The sequence below is a fragment of the Falco naumanni genome, chromosome 3 (assembly GCF_017639655.2).
Source record: "Falco naumanni isolate bFalNau1 chromosome 3, bFalNau1.pat, whole genome shotgun sequence".
NCBI classification, from domain to species: domain Eukaryota; kingdom Metazoa; phylum Chordata; class Aves; order Falconiformes; family Falconidae; genus Falco; species Falco naumanni.
The window spans coordinates 31,299,114-31,319,021 of record NC_054056.1 but is presented as its reverse complement, the minus strand read 5'-3'; the positions used below and the strand labels follow the sequence as shown (position 1 = coordinate 31,319,021).

Here is a 19,908-nt window from a genome sequence, read left to right as displayed (position 1 = left end):
AAAATCTAAGCGCCTTTCCAAAGCTTGTTAGGACAAGCTTTCAGTTGATTATCTGTCAAGCCTCTGTGACTGATGATATGGCACTCTTGGTTCCTGGTGGAACATTGGTCTAATAATGTGCTTGGTGTCATTCTTACCATAGATTTAAGGTAGCTTGAGGAAAATGGTCTCTGCCATGTTAAGTAACTGTGATTTTTGTTTATGCGATAAGCCTTCCTAACAGCACTTTGGTCTGTCCATTTCATTGTTGGGGAACACATGGACCACTGATGAAGTCAGCTTGTGGAGATGGTGGCGAGTTCTGCCGTGGAAGTAACAAATCTGAGGCAAAGGAATAGCAACAGCATTGTAAGGAGCGGGGGGGGAAACAGTTTTAACTAACAGTGATTATAGGAAAAAGATTTCATTCTTCTCGAGAGCAGAGGCCGAGAAACTTGCAGGAGTGATTTTTGTTGAAAAGCGAAGTTTTATAAATGTTTGAGTGCAGCTACTCTGCTTGCTCAAAGCCTTTGTGTTTATGAACAGTCAAGACAACTGTATGCTTTTGTAGGAAAAAGACAAATAATTAAAGTAAATGTGAACCAAAATGTTCTTAAACTCACCTTGTGAGTTCTCGTATTATATTAACAATTATAATGACAAATAGTTCAGTGGAGCAGCAAGAGAAAGTATGTCTAAACAGCTCTTTATCCTATGACTTAGTATGCAAAATGCAAATTGGATGAGGTAAACTACACAGTTCCTTTCCCTTAATTACATTCCAGGTCACTGGCTTACTTCGCTTCAGAAACCAGCAGGAGGCCACTACAGAAACTCAGATTTATGAGTAGGACTTTGAGCAGGACAAACTGGGGCAACCAGGGAAGCAGTCCTCTGTTCTGCACTGGAGGGGCAATTTTCCCTCTCATTCCTACTTCCCATTAAACCTTTGCAGATGTTCTCCTGGTGTATGGCTGTTCATAAGCCTTCCTCTCATCATCTCTGTTTGACAGCGAAACCGAAATGCTGATGCCAGTGTCCCTTGAAGTTGAATGCAGTTGTCGATGGCCATGGTTGTTTTTCCTGTGTCACTGAGCAGTTGGTTCCCAAGCTCTTGGAGAGGTGCTTCCTGCTGGTGGTAGCAGCACAGGTTCCCTGCTCAGTGCTCCAGCCAGTCAGTCTGCTTTCAGGGTCTCGTCCTTCTCCCTGCACGCACGAGCATGCATGCACATGTGTGCCCGCGGGCACACAGCCCCGTGTGACAATGGCAATAGCAGTTCCCAGCTCGGTTAGTACAGATTCAGTTATCTGGACAGCAATAGCTGACTGAGCAGCTGTTCCCCACTTTCTGTAGCAAACTGGCATTGGCAGGGGCGATTAGGCAAACCTGGCCTGCTGCCTAATGCCCTGAGATGTGTTTACCAACACCGATTTAGGTTTGTGAGGGCAGAGAAATGGACCTGCTCTGGGGACTTCAGCGAGTCCCCTGTATCCTGCAGAGTGCTGTGAGTTTCATCGGCTGTTGAACAACAGGCTTAATTTAAATTACTGCTGATAAAATAGTTATGTCTGATTCCTGTTTTCGCAGTGTCCTTTCTTAGAGTGCCATCTCCTCTTGTATGCCTTCTCACTCAGTACCATGCTAGCTAGTGGATGATCTTAAGTGTTTTCTTCTATTCCTGCTTGGTTTTGCTTAAGATTTAAGCAAATGTGATCTGTCTAGCTACCTAGAAATCGCCTACTACTTAAAATGCCTAGAAATTAATTAGAGTACCTATTAAATCAGTTAACTGGGCAATACTGTGTATGACATTTCCATTTTAAAAAGAATCATCATCAATATGCATATTACTGATCTGAAGTATAATAGAATTATATCTGTTTGGAGGTTGGCAATGTCTGGCATTTTGTACCCAACATGCTTCCCTTGTGCGAAGTAAATAGTGTAGTTGTAATTAAAATGAATTATTGTTTGGCTCCTAATAATAAATTTCACTGAACAAATTTTTGTTTCTGCGATGTTATAAATGAAACTAAAGTGCTGACAATTCACAGAGGAATAAAAAACAGCTTGCAAGTATAATATGTCCTTGACCTCTTTCTTCCCTTTCTTGCTGGGGTGGAGATGAAGATATTTGGAACATAAATAGATAGTGTCAAAAAAATAATAATCTTCAGGAGTCTCAGTTCTCCCTCAAAGGATAGTGAATGGTCAGAGGAATCAAAAAGATAGTATTTTGGGAAGGATTCTTTACAAATCTATCCAAATGCTTTTAAAACTTAATCCCGCAAATGTTTGCGAATGAGAGATCATCACAAACTTTTCCTGTAGTTTTTCTGACAATGAAGCTTTATCGTGTTTTGAAGAGATCAGCTCTAGCAGTGGTCTCTAAAAAATGCCTTTGTGGACGTGTTGCTGTGTCCAGTCAGGCAGTAGGTGTCTGGAAAGGGGAGGCAAAAGAGGGGATTCTGATCCACCTTCACTTGTTGCTCCTGTCTGTTGAGTTCAGTAAAGCAGTCAGTGAGACACCACAGGAGAGGATTTCTGCCATTAGGTAGGGTATGTGGTCATAAAGTCTGGGCCATTTGCATTCCTGTGCATGGAGATGACTTGAAACGGCTTTCAGAAAAACAAACGTGATGTGATCCCTTCCTGTGTAAGTACCCACGTGCTTGAGACAGTTGGCCAGTTGGAGTGGGTGGATCAAAATGGAGAGACCTCGCATATTTTAGGTTTTTCCCCTGATTACAGGGTGGAGGGTTCAATACGGTTTTAATAAGATTAAGATGTGCTGAACTTTAAAATGATGTGCGTTGGAGGGGAGTAGTTTTATTTTTGTGGGTTTTTTGTTTGTTTTTAGATGCTGGTATTGGACATGGATGGAGGGTGGACCAGTTTCGGTTGCTCTGCTTTTTTCAAAGCAAACTGTTTAAATACAATATCTATAGCCACAATATTTTTTTCCTGATGGTAAAGAAAGCATTCATTTCTATGGCAGAAAAAATGAAATACTGTTAGGGATTGTATTTAAACAGATTTTCTTGTGCTGTGTATTACACTGAACGCTGTCTAGCTGGACTGCTCTTCTCTCTTGGTGTGGAAAGGTCTTGGATTCAAATGCCAGTGAAGAAGGTGCTTGACTTTCAGGGTGGGGTCCCCAGATACATAGATGGACACTTCAGACTCTTCTGAGTGTTTTCACTGAGAGGAGAAAGCTTTGACAAGCAGCCCCTAGTTTCAAGTTGATCCTACCGGTGTTGTACAAAGTATTCATGGTGGGTATTTATGGATCTCTTTCTAAAACTATCATGAACCAGAGTTAAAGTGGTCCCCTGAGTTTTCAAGTTCCTGTTGTTTGGGGGTTTTTTTGTTGGTGTTTTTTGTTTTTTTTTTAGCACACTCACTTTCCTGTCAAAGCTGAATTTACAAACTTGTTTTGATTTCTCCTAGATAACTTCCTGACTTAAAAGAGGCTTCAGGAGCTCTAAATCAGACTGTGTACTTGTAAAAATGGACCTTTGTACAGGCTTTTTCTCCTCTTGCTGTGGGCGTGGAAATTTTCAGCATTTTTCTTATAGTGATGTGTAGCATGAAACCAGAAACCTTCGAGTCTAGTGAGCCGTATGAGCTAGCACTTGTGATCGTCTTTTCACAGACCCTTGGAGTGCTTTGGACAGAAAACTGATGGGTTTGGGGCTGGCTCAGATGTGTGGTAGTTGATTTAATTTAAAAAAGGAATGGAAAAAGCCAACCTCTTCTGGTTTTTTCCTCTCCTTTGTAATAAAACTGTATGACGTGCACTCCTAGACAATTCCCATATGCTATCCAGTTACTTCTAGTCTCTGCTGTAGAAAAGAGAAGAAATGGTGTCAAACCTGATATCTGTGGGCATGTGATAAATCTTCTCTGCCTCTGTTTCCAAGGGTAGAAGGGTATTGGGAAAACGTTCCCTTTCATGTTTCTTCACGATGTGTATCTCTCACTCCCCACTGTTCCCTTCTTCTCACTTTATAAAATCAGCTTTCCTTCCCTTGTCTTTTTTTTTTTTTTTCCTCAGGAATGCAGTCTGAAGCACAGAGTTTTGATAGGTTGCCTTTTACTGCTGTGTGTTTTCATGCGTTGACATACAAGTTTAATGTACATCAACATAATCCAACCTTTGTCGTGTAAATTTTAAAAAAGAAAACACTTGAATGACAGAAGTCGATTTAGAGCCAAGCAAAGGGTACATGTTCTTCAGCAACAAAACAAGGTTGTCAGCTATGAGCAGGCAGAAATCAGGGTAGTGAGGCTTTCCAAGGGTGGCTGCTGATCCTGTCTCTCCTTTTCCATCATCCAGGCTTCTGTGTGATTCTTTGAAGCTGCTCTTGCTGATAAGAGAGAAATGAAAAAGAAGGGCTGTTATGGGTGTTGTTAGGAACAGTCTCTAGCTAGAGTCATAGGAGAGAGGGGGGAAGAGGCAACCAGAGTGTCCTCCTGGCTTATTGCAGCTCTTGCCGTCAGCTGCAGATGTACTCTGTGCCACTTACTGAAGTCAAAGCTGCAAACCAAAAAGGCTCTTGCCTTGACTAGCTATTTGAAAAAAAGATTTGTATAAACATGCTACATAAAATCACATGCATGCACAAATGTTGGCTACTGATATGTGGAGAAAGCAGCGAAGGTATAGACACAAAACGTATGAACTAAGCTTACCTAGGCTTATAGGGACAGTGGCCAGCCAGAACTCCTAGTCATAGTTTGGAAATCTTGTTTCAATGAAGATGAATTTGAAATATTTAGTGTTTAAGACTGACACGTAATTCTCTCTGACTAACATGCGCCTGCTGTTTTTTCTGGGTTTTGTATTTTTCTGTCTTTGTGCAACTTAAAGCAGTCACTCAATTTTTACCTACTGTTTCTTTTTCTGTTAGGTAATGCAGCTTTTGATTGTAGGCGTTGACAATTCCCAATCCAGCATCCTGGCCTTCTGTTTACAGTGCTAAACTTTGGAGGGAGTTGACCAGACAGCATGTACATCTTTAAGTATTATTTGGGATTTTTTTTTAAATTAGACCTAATTGAGATGTGCTAGTAATAGCCTTGCAGTACTGTACAGAATTGTTTTGATTTGAACTGCTTATCAGCTGAGACCTATGGTAAAACTTGAGTTTAGATTTTGATTTATGTAATAATGCTGGTACAGTAGTTTGTTGCAGGAAGTGTAATACTTAAAATGCTTTACCTTTACAAGGATTTAGGTTACCACATGCTTTTGGGTATGTTGTAGAATACCTGGCTTCTTTCTTCTGAAGAGAGAGAAAGGAGAAAATCATTGTACTTGAAACATGAATACATTTAACGCACAAAATAATTTAGTCACCTTGCGATTGGTGGAGTTTTGGTCTAGAATACATTGAAAGATGGCATTTGTGTTAGATATGTGAAGTTCATATGAAACCTTGACCTAGTGTGCATATTTGTTTCTCTCTAACTTTATTAAATGTTTCACGACCCACATATTCCATCCTCAGAGCTAGGTGCAGGTGTGTGTGTGTGGGTTACTCAGCTTTTGCTGGTAAGAAGCATGGGTTTCTATCTTTCTGTAGTAGTACTGAGACATACAGTTGAACTTCTGCCAGGGGCTGTCATTGTTCCTTCTCAGAGTGTGCGTTCAAGTAGTTATTTTGAACTTGCATTGCTGTGCTTCATGTCGAGCATCTAACATTGATAAAAACTGAAAGCTGCTGTTAACTTCAGTGGAGTCATCAGTGCAATTTTGCTCTTGAATTCCATCAAGACTCCAGCTTTGCCTAAAAGAGTTGGTTAGCTCAGAGCTTTTGCCAATACAGCAATTGCTTTAGACAGGGAAAGTATCCTTCTGGATGCCAGGGGTTTTACTGTGCTTATGGCTTCATTGTGCATCGGGACTATAACAAGTAGAATTCAATTTTGCGTGACTTCACAAAAATAAATGTGCATTTCCAGCATTCTGTTCAGCTGTGCTTTATGGGGGCTGAGTTGGAGAAAAAGGGGAAAGATCACCTGAGCATTCTTTGAGTCCCATCTTACAGAATCTATACATGCTGTTAGGCAAGCTGTGGTACTACTGGCAAGTTTGTAAGGCTTAGTTAGCTTTGCAGCTTTTTACAACTTCCTTAAAACACAGGAGGAAGATGACATTTTAATTTTTTTTTTCTTCATGGTTCCTTCTCAGTATATTTCAGTTATTTTTCCTTGCAGAGGTCACATATGGTGCTTTCCCAAAGAAGCTGGTATAGAGTTTTGCTGCTGAAGAGCAGGTGACTCTCTCCCCTTTATGCATTTTCTTCAGAATGAATTATTTGGACGGAACAACAGAATTCAGCCTGCACCCCATTGTATTTCTAATGCAAGCTGAAGTTGGGACATCAAAGGTGCTTTGAAAGCCTCATTGTTTTGCTGAAATAAACAAACCTGTCTGCAAGTAACTTCCTTGAACTTCCTGCAGACAAGTAAGGCAGATGGGAGTGTGTAGGGCTGAGTTTGAATGTGAAGCACCTGCGTTACAGCTGCAAGAATAGTCTGTAGGGATAGATGGGATGAAGAATTTAAGAACAGGTGGGTTTTCAATTTGTTTGGAGGGCTTGTATTTCTGGGGTTTTGCTTGTACATGCTGCACTCAACTGTAAAACCTGTCAAAATACATTGGGGCAGCTAGATCTGGAATTCACTTGTTACAGTGAGAACTGTTGGATTCCAAGGCTTTGGGTTTGCTTGCCTCTACATAGTAATGCAGGTGAACTTCTGTGCTTGCTTGCCTCTAATTGCAAATAGGGCCCTGTTCACCAGTATATAACCTACACAGCCTGTTGCCTTTATTAAGTCATCCCGGTGTAGAAGTGTTGGTTGACAGTGACTTCTAAATGAATTCTGCTGAATCACTGTTAGGTTTTTCTTCAGAAGCTTTTGGCTTATGCAGGTTGATATTTAGCTTTTGACAGTAAAGCTATTGCAGCCATTTTCCACTGATAAATATGTGACGCTGGGTAGAAAAGCTTTTTAAAAAAGTCATTTTTGTTAAATTTTGTCTACGATATCTTTTTAAGTGTTGATACCATGGTTTTAGGGCTCCTCTGTGGAGGTGGTGAGTCTTGTGAGAACAAGATACAAGGAATGATCAAGTGAACAAACATTGAACTCTGTCTCAGTGGGGACAAGGGAGGGGAGTGTTTTCTGCATTATGAAATGCATAAAAACCTTTCCTCCAGTGAGAATTTAATATAAGTGGAAAGCAGGATTATTGCTATAAAACTAGTAACTGTGTTTTATTGTATCACATCATATAGCAATAAAGCTTGTCTTTTAAGAATGATCTTCCTACAAAGCAGGAATACACTTCACAAAACTAAAGGCTTGTCTGTCTTCTACTCTGCCAGTTTTGTCCCATAGCGAATGTTCCTTTAAAGAAAAAGGTAAGTCAACACAGTTAAGTAAAATCCAGCATTTGTGGTCTGCTTTTGTTTCTCAGGTGAAAAGGCAACAGCCTTCAAGTAGTAGAGCTTGATTTGCTAATTCCTAAAAGAAACTTAACTACTTCAGAGCTTCCCCCAGCCCCCACAGTAATACAGAATGCAGCAAAATGAGGAGTATAATGAGTAAAGTCTATGCTGTTCTTATGGATATGTAACTATCAGCATAATGGTGACAGAGTTCCTCACCCACAGAGCAATACAGACTCAGTTGGCAGCCTTATGTTAAAACTTAACAGGAATTTTTTTAAGAGTCCAAGCAGCTGCTGGTTTTGGAATGACTTGCCAGGTGAAATTTTGCTGTATATATACTTTGTCTGTTACCTTTGCAAAAGCATCCTTAGTTGATTGCTGGTAGAGACTACAAGGTGAATCCTCAGTCTTAGTTAAATATAAAGCTTGTCAATTCTGTGTCTTTATTCTTAAATTATAACAGTGTGGACCTTCACAAGGAAAAAAAAAAACCCACTAATAGGCATGTAACTATAAGTAGGCTTTCTTCATAAATTTAAAATAGAAATGAGAACAGTAAAATAGTTTCAGAGTTTTTACTTGTGCTTTTCTCCTTCTTTGCTGCCCTCCTTTTTCTTTCCCTTTTTCCTCTTTTTCTTCAATCCAACTGCTGCTTTACTTTTATACATCACATTGCACTGGGCTTTGCCTCAAGTCATCACCACTGTCCTTAGTTTGACAAGATTGCAAGGGGAAGCAGCCTTAAATGACTGAGAAGCTTCAAAAACATTGCAGGCAGGAGCTTCATCTGTATTTAATGAAAGCATTTGGGCAAAAGTAGAAATCTGCAGAATGATCTGGCAGTAAGGGTTCAGTAACAGCTATCATGGCACAGTTTCCTGAAGGGTGGACAAAGACACTCAAGGCTTTCAGTGTTTTGTGCTGATTGAGGCTTCTTTGCACTTGGGTTTAGGCAAGACCAGTGCTGAGCCTTGATTTGCAGGTTTGCAGGCAAGGTGGGTGTCAGGTGTTCCCAGTTTCAGTTCCAATGGATGGTGGGGACCGTGCTCGAGGTGTGAACTGAGAAACTGCCACCTCCCTTCCTGATGCACCTGCTCAGGCAGGAAATAGCCCAGCTTTTCTTAGTGGATTCAGACCAAAGTCTTAACAACTGATGGGTGATTTATTTTTATTTTTATTTTTTTCCACTACATACAAGACTTTACGTTCACAGAATGTTAGCGTGTGAAATATCTTATTTCTGAAATGACTTGCTGAAAGCTGTGGGTGGGTTTAATTACATATCCTCTCCAGGAGCAGCCACCGTGTTACAGCTCTGGCCCCTGCGTGCCATTCCTCTGTGCTGAACTACTCACCACCGTGAGCTGTCCCTAAGGCCTCTCAGTCAAAAAGAGACACAAGAAATGAAAGCAGCCTGTTTTCTCTGAAAGGGCTTGGGGACAGCTTACCAGGAGCAGCTGATGCAGTGGGGCTGATGCAATACTGGCCTCTGGCCAGGGCCCCAGCAGTGTGCAAATGAGGATGATGACCTCTGTAGCTGGCCCAGCTGTAGCAGGAAAAGGACATCCCTATATTGGGCACTTGGAGTCATTCAGTCACTTCTGAAAAGCCTCAAACTTAAGACGTTATTTCTACTGAATAACTTAAGCCTCTCTTACCGCTGGTGAATACCCGAGGCGGCTCAGAGCGGGCAGTCTGTCCAGCTGGCTGTGCCTGCAGCTCTCAGAATTTTTTGAGTTTTCATTCCATCAGACCAATATTAGTAATAAAAATAAAATCCACTGCACAGAAGTGAATGCGTTTCTTATGTCAACACTTTTCCTCACTCTTATTTTGGTAATGCCTTAAATCGTTCTTTAGACACAGACTTTATTGGCTGTACTTTTCAAACGGGGTAATAAGAAGTACTTGCAACTTAATCAGCCATGTAGCTGCAGAGAGGGGTGTTTGGTTTTTTTTTTTTCCTGAGTACTTTTATGTCCTATAATGAGCTGGTATTTTATAACTTCTGATGGTAATGTATTCCATATGTCTTCCATTGCTGGGATAAAGAGCTTTACTCCAGAATCCAAAGCAAGTGGCTGTGCATATTTATTTAATAAGGTTTGAAGTCTTTGCACTAGGCGGGATGTCAGTATGTTGCATACTCTGAGCTTCCTCAGGCTGGTTGTGGTGAGGTCTTAGTTCTTTAACATCATGGAAAGATCACTGGTGTCCGTCTGTGCTTCCTGCGAAGCAGCATAGGGTTCATGGTTCCAATGACAGTCCCTTGTTTCAATCAAATTCCATGCTTTTCTCTGTCCTTGTTCTAAATACCAGTAGTTTCCCTCCAGGACTTGGGACAAGCTAAAACTGGGAGGAATTCAACCATGAATGTCAAGATAGGCAGATGAGTGGTCTGCTTATAATTCCTTGAGTCATCTCCTCTGATGCCTCATGCAGAACAAAAGTCCTGTTGTGGGGGTGCTTAGGAGCTGCTGTAGTCTTGGAGTCCTGACAGGAATGAAAAATAATCTTTGTATGGTTTCTTCCTAAAATACTCAAACTGCTCTGGTTGGACTGAGCATTTGAAAAACATTTTCTGGTATGCGACTCTCCTAGATGTTCTGGCATATTTGCCTCCACTCTGATCTCAGCAACAGTAATTATCTTAAAAGTTTTTGGCAGGATTCAAATTCGTGTTTCAAGTCACAAAGGATCATCATTACCATTTTGTCTGCACAACTGTCGGCTTCAGTATAATATCACAGGCCCCTGTGAAAACTCATCTGCTCCCTTCGGGTATAGTTAAAACCGAAGAAAAATCTGAATGTGAATCTCACAGTCTTCTAAATCTCAAACAAGAGGTCTGTGAGACAGATTGAGGAAGGAACATAATTTCAGAACTGCTGATGCTTTTGCTGAAAATGGTGCTTCCACTGGTAGGTTACCTCAAAAACAACTGATTTTTTTTGGTGGTGATGCTACGGTTATGCCATGTTTTGTGGTCTTTGATCCATAGCCTAAAGGCATTCAGGTGAAATCCAAATTGCCCCATCCCTCCTGTGAACTTGGAAGAAAAAGGTCATTTGGCTTCTCGTTTGATTGATTTCCATGCCATAGAAGAGGCAGGTGCACTTCTGAGCCCTTTCCTTGACCTCCGCTGCTCCTGGGGTGTTGGGGATGAGCCCTCCGGCAGGAGCTGGGCCCTGGGGCGGTGTGAGACCCAGCCACCAGCTGCCTTCCTCCCTGAAGTCATTGCTTCACGCTGTTCCCAAGTCCCATCCCGCTTCTCTTGTGGCAGAGCTTGCTGTCATTTAAACTTTTCCGGCTTTTATGCTCTCCTGGCAGCAAATATCTGAGCTCTTTGCAGCAGTCTGTCCAAGCTTATCTTTCAGTAGGCAAGGCTGCTTCTTGTCGAACAGTTTTGCTCACAGTTACCTGCAAAAATTCCATAGATTTGAGGGTCTGGTTCCACAACTAGTTGGTATGCCCTTGAGTAACCTCTACTTAAAATTGAAATAAGCCAGCAGCTTTTGACCACCCCATCCCCCTTACATGATAATAGAACACTGTGATACTATCAAATCTTAATGATTATACAACCCTTTAGCAGGAAGAAAACAATGTGTGAGCAGATTGCGTCTCAGGCAACAACATGTGATCCAATATTAAACATGAGTTATTCAAGTTACAGAATTATAAAATCGTGGAAGAGCCCAGGTTGGAAGGCACCTCGAAAGATCATCTGGTCCAACCAGATGGTTGGTTATGTAGTGAAGAAGGCAAGAATAGGAAGAGAGAAACCATTTGCCTTAACAAAATAGGCCCAGTATTTTATTTCTGCGTGTTCTCATCAGGAACTCTCATCAGGAACCTTCTACCTTTCAGGTAGCAAGGGGTAGTATTTGCTGGGAAAAAGCACCTTAAATCCTTCAAGTTTGAAGGGGCTGTTGTTAATTATTATTAATTTTGTATTTGTAGGAATAACTACATATTCTTACCCCAGTAATTTTTCCATCAAATCTGAAGTTTGGGAGAAAGTACAATTCTTACCTAACATGCATACTGGTGATAGCTCTGTTCTGGCTTTTCTAGAAAACATTTACTGATGGTTCTGATTGTTACTGTGACTTGTGAACTTACAACCTTGATGAATTTAGATGAAATTTGAAGAGCTGCCTTTTGGAGAGTTCTGAGTAGTTTTATAGATCAAGCTGTGCCTACCTTCAGGTAGCTAGTCCAAGAGAATCTGGTCCTGGCAAGCAGGTTTCTCAGGCTTCTGATTTTTTTTTTTTTTTTTTTTTTTTTGTATACACCCTCCTCCCCCAACTCTTCTAAAGAGTAATTTTTCAGCACCCTTTGGGAAGTGTGGGTGCCCAGTGTGGTAGTCATTTTAACACTAGACTAGCCAGGGTATTGACCCTTTTCATTGCTCCGGAGTGCTGCCGTGTTTCCTGCCAAGCCTCTTGGCTGCAGCAGCGTAGCAGGAGCTCGTCTCTTTGTTATCCACGATAATCCTGAAGAACTTCTGAGGTTTGGTGTTTTCCAGGACACTGGTCTGCCCATATTAAGTGTGAATTATGCCCGTTGTTCCTGGATGGGTAAAGTTGTATTCAGCTATATTAAAATGCTAAATGAGCTTGGCTTCCCAAGGGATTGAGCCTGTCCTTTGCAATCCTAAGGGTTCAGTCAGCAGTGGGTTGTGCTTTTCCAGTGAAGTTAGAGAGCGTGCAGCCAGGAACAGGCCCTGGAAGATGCCCGTAAAATGTAATTTTTGAGGTGAAAATGCCCACACCCCTGACAACTATTCCTCATACAGCCATACTATTAATACTTACCAGGTACTTTTTACTCCATTACAGAGATTTTATTGTTTCTGTGTGCAGTTAATTCTTTAATCAATGCTTTGTACCATGGGGTCCATTGTTCTGCACAAGCTAGGTGAATTATTACTTACTTCAGCAACCACATTTTCCATATTCCAAATGTAAAGTTTGGTTCAGCTTTTGTGTTTAAGGCTGAGTTGCTCTATTTTACTCGCTTGTACTCTCTATCAGTCTTTCTGTAGCTTTGCATAGAGTGGATGTCCCCTGTTTCCCTCTATTCTGCTGGGCAAAGTGTTTATCCACAGCTTCTGTTCTTGGATTTGAATTTGCTTGGCAGTGAAATTACTGCTTTCTTGGGGCACCTATTTTTGTATTAGATGCTGATACCCTCCGGGCATTAAAGTTTCAGTATTTTAGCTTCAAGCAACAGTGATGTTCCTGCAGATCCAAACTGGCAGACGTTGGTAGCCTAAATGCTAGTGTTTATTAGAGCAGAGCAAGGCTTGAGGGTAACTATGCCAAGTCTTGGCTCATTAAACCAGCAGGAAGATTCAAGAAGGCTGCTTTTAAAGATAAGGGCAAGAATTGGCACAGGGTAGACGAGGGTGAGAGAACGGCAGTGGGTAGGCCATGTGGTAGGTGTCTTCTATCTTCCCACAGATAATTTGAAGGCAAGAGCAGACTCATTGAGACCAAATTGCTGTCATACAAGCAGGAGTAATAGCATGCTGGAGTAATAGTGTGCAGCACTTTTCACTGCTGCGGTTTAATTGGCGCTGGTCTGAAATTCAGGGGTTAGAAGACAGGATTGATTGCTGCTTTTATGAGTCCTAACTAGTTATTAATTTCTTGGGGTTTTAAGAATTTTGGTAAGTATTAGTGTAGGAAAATTGAATGATTTGTCTTTTTATCATGACAGGGTATGTACTTACATTAATGTAGCCTTTGGTTCGTTTATCCAGGGGAGCTCCCTTCCAAAGTTCTGCCAATACTTGTGTTCTTATAGAAACTTGGACTGGTTTAACTTGAACATGATTACCCCTTGTCTTTGTTTGCAGAAGACTTAGTATATTTGGATGACTCAGAGCTGGGCTGGACTGTTTAGGGTTGATAAGGTAACTCGATGTGGATAAATACTTCAGATTAGAATGAGTAAACTGTGCTTTTTCCCATTTATATCCTAAAAGAACATGATCCTGTAAGAGCGGAGACGAGAGATGCTTGTCTTTGTGCTGCCATTGTTAACGTGGTTTTCTCTAGAGTAAAATCTTATTAGTAGATTAGATTAGTAGAGTCTGAGCCATTTAAAGTAATTTAACAGATTTGGTCTAACTGGTAGTCATGCTAATAATCTGAATTATTGTAAATGGCAAATTCATTGTAATACAGACAAAAGTACTTCACTCTTTCCAAAGCTCTGCTCAGACTGAAGCAGGGTCTGCGAGGGGTTTCATGTAGGATGCCGTATGTTTACCTTGTCACTGAGTGTACTACCTTGGCTGTGGGGTTTGGACTGAACAAGGTGGGCTGGAGAGAGCAAAACTGTATTCCTTGGGAAGCTATTGAAGCTATTCAAACCATGACCTTGAGGATGACCAGAAGAGACATGGAAGTGCAAAGGTGTGGGTCAGCATGCAGTACATTACCCCCTTTTTGCAGTTACTAAACAGTCAATGTGAAGTCAATGGTAACCAGTTACTGTTGAGGATGGACATTTGATTTCCAGGTCCCACAGAGAAGACTACAGAGAAGTACCATTAATTGGTACTTCTGTGAGTATTGCAGATTAATGTGATCTGCTCTCCATGATACCAACTTGCCAATACTTCTACCCATTAAAGAAGCCTGTACTGAAGCTGATAGTAAATAACCTGCTTGCATGGTTTTGAAGCTTTCTTTCATTTTTCACACTGCAGTCTTTAGCATGAAAACTTGCTGATAAAGTCTCAGGATGACTTGAGTGGAAGAGGCAAAGATTTTCTGTGATTAAGTGGATGCTTTTGTTTCTATTTCAGGAAAGCCCCACAGCATTGGCAGCTCTGAACGGATTCAGCTCTCAGGAATGTACAATGTTCGAAAAGGGAAAATACATTTGCCAGTCAACAGATGGACAAGACGCCAAGCTATCCTTTGTGGAACATGCCTAATTGTCTCATCAGTAAAAGAAAGCCAGACGGGAAAGATGCATGTCCTCCCTTTAATTGGTGGAAAAGTAAGATAATTTATTTTATACTTTTGCTTGCTTGACCTCTGTCTCTTTACGCAAAGAAGATTGCATTCAATTATGATGATTCTGACCCTCCAAAAGCTTGTTTCTGTAAATGGGATTATCAAATTATATAAATGACTTTTCATTATTGTCAGAGTCATATTTAACAATTTACAATGTTTGGATTAAAGTGCTAAAGAAAAGTAATGGAAGCCCATTCAGTTTCTTTTTTTCTTGTGTGCGGTGTTAAATGTTTTATATGTGTGATAGTATACAGCTCAGCTGTACTGTGTAGGATCTGTACCATGCCTCCTCATCCAGGTTTTATCCATATTGGGTTACTCCTAAGATCTGAAAATTAACCAATAAAGGCATAGGCTTAGCTTGAACATTGGGATTTTTTTGAGTGTTCAACATTGTATGAGTAGCAGTCTGTTGTAAGCTAACAGCAGCAAATATTTTCACTTGTGAAAAGCTGAAACTGGACTTATTTCTGATTGATTACTTCTGGAACCCAGGAGGCCTAGTCTGAACACAAGGAGAATGTGGGTTTTATTCACTGTGAGGGTGACCAAGCACTGGCAAAGACTGCACAGAGGGGTTGTGGAGTCTCCCTCTTTGGAGATATTTGAAAACTGTCTGGACATGGTCATGGGCAACTGGCTGTAGGTGGCCCTGCTTGAGTGGGGGATTGGACCAGATGACCTCCAGAGGTCCCTTCCAACCTCAACTATTCTGTGATTCTGTGAAACTTTGGTGAAGACAGTACAATTACATTGATATTTCGACGTAAATAATGTTTCAGGACACTATTACTGTCTTTATTAGCCAAGGTAATGGGAACAGAATCATCAGCTTGAGAATGAATTTACAGCTGAAGTAATGCTTCTTTACCTTGCATACCGATAAGTTTGATTCTTAAGAGTCATTAGGAGAGAAACAAGCTTCACAATGTTACATATGCAGACTACAGTTGATTCATTAATATTCTGCAGTAGCACTGTGGAAGGTAGTTCTGCCTTCTAGGAGCTATTTTTCCTATCTCCTTTCATCATCCTTCATGTGGCTCTCCAGCTCCTCCCTGGAGGTACCAAAGTAGAGACATTGTCCTCTCTTAGCAGCAGTGGGTGAACTCTGACAGTGAATTGTATTCCTGGCTGTAGCACGCTGGAGAGGACAGGATTCAGGTCCCCATCAGCCTTCTCTTTGAGATGAAAAACGTTATTATTATTTTTTACAAATATAAAAGGAGAAGGATTGCTTAACATGTAATTTCTAAGTTTATTTTGCGCAGAAATGCCTCATGTAAAGCATGTAGACTGCATTAAGCAGAAAGTTGACAACAAATTTTAAAAAAGGAGAACCAACCTGAGAAAAATGCACTGAGGGCATCTGCCGACAAAGCTTGGGAGGAGGATGCTTGGCACAGAACTAAGTGTTTTTTAAATTATCGCTCAAAAAATTATTCTTCCTCAACCCCACAAATACTCTGCACTTCCTGGTTTGCAGAGGCTTTCCAGAATGCGGTGCTGAGACATTGATACCATAAGTTGTGTGGGACTTCTCATGTATGGTAGCAGAATGATGTATTCTGGGTGTTTTTTAGCAAGTTGAGAAATGCCAAAGATTTTAATTGGGGCTGTAAGAGAAGCATTTTGTTGAGCCTGTTTTTAATAACCAGGAGTATAAGTTGTACTTCTTTAGGTTGTATAAAGACAGCCTTCGATGTGTTTTACCGGGAAACCTTTCATGGTGCTCGGTCTGTCTTAAAATGCTGATGTTCTTGGTGGTTTTCTCCTTTGCTTCCTTCATCCTTCTGTTCCCGTTCCTTGCTTGTGTAGATTTCATGAATATTTGACAGCCAAGATCCAGCTTGAGTGTTTGAGAGGGTTTGTCCAACTCTGCTTGACAAGCTCCTCTTGGGCACACTTAAACTTTGCCTTGGGGAGTTCTGCAAAGAGGCTTTTGATTCTTATTCACTAACACTTTTTCTTTCTCTGCTGTAGGTGGAAGAAGTGAAAAAGCACCAGCACTGTTTAGCATTTAGCTCCTCTGGACCTCAAAGCCAGACCTACTACATTTGTTTTGATAACTTCACTGAATATTTGCGATGGCTTCGACAAGCATCGAAGGTGAGAATAGTGCAAATTCCTGCCCGAATGGGATGTTCATAGTGTTTCCCCCAGTTCTGTCTTCTCTGTGCAGCAGTATAGTTCCTCTTCTGGGTTTGTTGTCATGAACTGCTGTGCTGCTGGTGGTGTTGCATAATTTGAGAGCTCTTGGTAACAGGCAACAGGGAGCTGAATTTTTCTGCATTTGTACTCAAACTGCTTTCTATCATGGTTGTGTAAGCAAAGTGCTGTGCTGGGTTTTCTCCCTTTCCTCATCTTGATCCAGCTGGGTGGATGGAATGAGATCATTAGAACAAAAAGGATGACAAATAGAACTGTTAAAATGTCAGTTTAAAAAGTTTTGTTTCAATGTTAATAAAACCTAAAATAGTGTTGATTTTTTTTTAATTTGTTCCTTACACAGAACCTAAAGATTAAATAGCTAGAATTAAGGAATTTTTTTCTTGGAAATATTGCTGAATCTCTCTTTAGTTTTATAACTATTTGATTTTTGAGGTTTTTATTAAGTAATCATTTTATGTCAGTAAAAAACCCCACCAACTAAAGCTTTTGTAAACCAAATTGTTTACTGTGCCTAGAGCAGATTTTATTATGGGAATTTAGTCCTGCGTTATTTCATTTTGACTCTTCAGTTCTACTTTGTGTTGTTGAAAGGTTGTTCTTGCAGTTAGCTGTTTTATCTCTTAATCCCTGCTACTTTTTTGATAAACCCTTTCTAAAGTAATTTTTATATCTTGAACCATTGTGTTTCTATATTTTTAACATGCAAGTTCTTTTGCTGTGCTGTCAGCGCTCTCTTTCTAGTCAGGCCTAAACTGTCCATCAGCTTTATACTTGATAGGGCTGTCTGTTTATGCTCTTTACTATGTTAAAGCAACTTCATTTTATGTAGTACTACTTGGAGGTATTTATGGTGCACTAGATCCGTTCTGTCTTTTTAGATTGCAATAATGTATTACCCAGTCTGTTGCCTGTAGTACAGCCTGGGTTGTGGCCTTTTTTGAGAGGTTTGATTATTATGTCAAACTTTCTTCAAGCAGGAACTATGGCACCTCCCAACACATGCATCATTTAAAGTGTCCTTTAGGGTTTTTTTCTAGTAAGTTTTAAAATTCTTTTTAAAGATGCTGTTCTGACATCCCTGCTCAGGTCTGTTAAGCCTCAAGGTAAAAATCCCCAAGGCATGTTTTATGAGACAGCAAGGCATGGTCTGTCAGGTTTTTGAGTTCTTGCTGCTTTGTGGCTATCTCTGGGAGAGTAATGTCCTTTCATCTCCAGGGGCTTTGACATCAGATGAATGAAAAGCAAATCTAATGAGTGAGAAAAACAGTGGGAAACAATGAACTTCAGAAGTAGAGATAAATGACCAGAAAGCCCCTCTGAATTACTGGCAGCATAAGCTTGTTCTGTGCCATGCTGTGCTTCTCTCTGTCTCTCTAGTTCACCCAAATGACTAACAGCATCGGGACGATAGCCAGCATGAGAACATATCCTCATGCACTCATGATAACCTCCCATTTTTCTTATGTAAGAGTAGTAAGAAAATACATAGTTTCAAGTGTCTTTTCAGACTGTCAGAACTTGAGAAACTCGCTGTGCTCTTCTGTTTGTTGGTAAAACATGCTTCGAGAAATGATGCTTCATTTTTCCCAACTTGCCACCCCCAAAAACTGAGACTCTTGTGTTCTGGATTCATGGATTTTGAAACAGTACTTTGCCACTTCAAGTTGCTTTTTTAATGTTTGGGTTCTCTATCCTTAGACTGAAAAACAGAGACAAGCATGATTGTATGCAAGGCAGTTGTGTGGGAAGTACTGTGCAGTAACACTGTTTCTGAAGAAGAGCAACAGAGAAACTAGTAATGCTGCAAAAGTGCCTCTGATTTCCTCCAGCTGATGCTGTTCGTGCCTAAGTACTTAATTGTAAGGCGCATTGTCCCTGATTTACAAGTACAAATAAAGGAGAGAAAGTTTCAGCTTCAGCTCTGTACTTCAGGCAAGCTGGCATTCTCACGCAGGAAAAAACCCCCAACGTTTATATGAGTTACTCTGCCTCAGGTGTTTGGAAGCTACTCAGGTTCAAAGAACTTGAAAAATTCTTGTTAACCAAGAAAATACAGTGTCAAGCATTGTATGTCTAAAGGCAAGCAAATTTAGGAAGGGAGATGTTATGACTGTCTAACTCTGAGCTTCTAGTTGCTTGTTAAGTGCTAAGTCACGTGCTGCTTACAGACCCGTCTTTAATCGTGGTGTTGTACATAGTACTTGCACTTTTGTGAATTATTGTGAATAATATTTAAGGCTGTATTTTAAATACAGGTGTTATTTAACGACATTTGTTTTGAAACTGATATTCATGTTAAGCTACTGCTGAGTGTAAGTTATCTGCAGAACTTTGTGTTCCTGGTGCATGCTGCTGAAAACTGAGGCTTCTGATACTTAGAAGTGCAATGAAAATTTTCATTATAAATTTTAATGCTGAAGGAGATCCCTGGTAAAATATTTCATTAAAATTGCTCAATTCAGTTTTTAACTATGAAAAAAAAAATTCACGTCTGTCTTCTGTAAACTTTAAAAGAGCAAGAAGATGATGTTATTTTAACTTTTAAATAACAAGCCTAATCTTGAAAGGAGACTTTGCAAAGAATGCTTGCTCTGCAGTCTTTCTCCCCACAGAAAACTGGCAATGTTGACTTGTTAGTGGTTTTCCAGAATGAGACAAATCCTAATGCATCACTCCTGCAATAAGTATATGTATGCTAGAGGAGATTTGAATTCATGTTTGCAGAGGCTTGGGCTCAATTTAATGAAAAATGAGCATCATTCCTGTATAATCTGATTGGTTCTAACGGAGAAATCTATCATAGCCAAGACAGCTCTCGTGCTCTGCCCCAAAAATTTTTGGAAGGGGTTTCTGAATAGTGTTAGGATTGGTTGTCCTGAAGTGAACAGAACCTGTGGTTTTAGGATAGACTGGAATTATTGCACAAATACTGACCTAAATATCAAACTTAGTGACATACTTACTCCAAATAGGTCACTTTTACATATGCTGATTGAGCTCAAACAGAATATTTTTAAAAGCTGAAAATGTGGCTTGTTCTTTAATATTGATGGTTCTATACCACAGTGCATTTCTTTCCTCTTACTTTCCAAATACTGAAGTCCTAATTAAGGAAGCTCAAAAGGAAAATAACAAATTTGGTCCTTTGTGATCTAATATGTTCGTTCTGTTGCCAAATGTTGGAAAATAAGCTTATGCAACTGGGAGGGGGTTGGAAGGAGAAGAAAGGGACATCTTCATGGCTTTAAAGAAT

At 40.4% G+C, this 19,908-nt stretch overlaps 1 protein-coding gene across 1 annotated transcript in view; it reads left to right on the top strand.

Annotated features, from left to right (window-relative positions):
• Positions 1 to 19,908, top strand: part of PHLPP1 (PH domain and leucine rich repeat protein phosphatase 1) — a 143,037-nt gene that overhangs the window by 63,170 nt on the left and 59,959 nt on the right. Inside the window, exons 2-3 of the mRNA XM_040586442.1 lie at positions 14,267 to 14,463; positions 16,467 to 16,592. Of these exons, the coding sequence (XP_040442376.1) occupies positions 14,267 to 14,463; positions 16,467 to 16,592 (323 nt within the window). The remainder of the gene's footprint in view (positions 1 to 14,266; positions 14,464 to 16,466; positions 16,593 to 19,908) is intronic.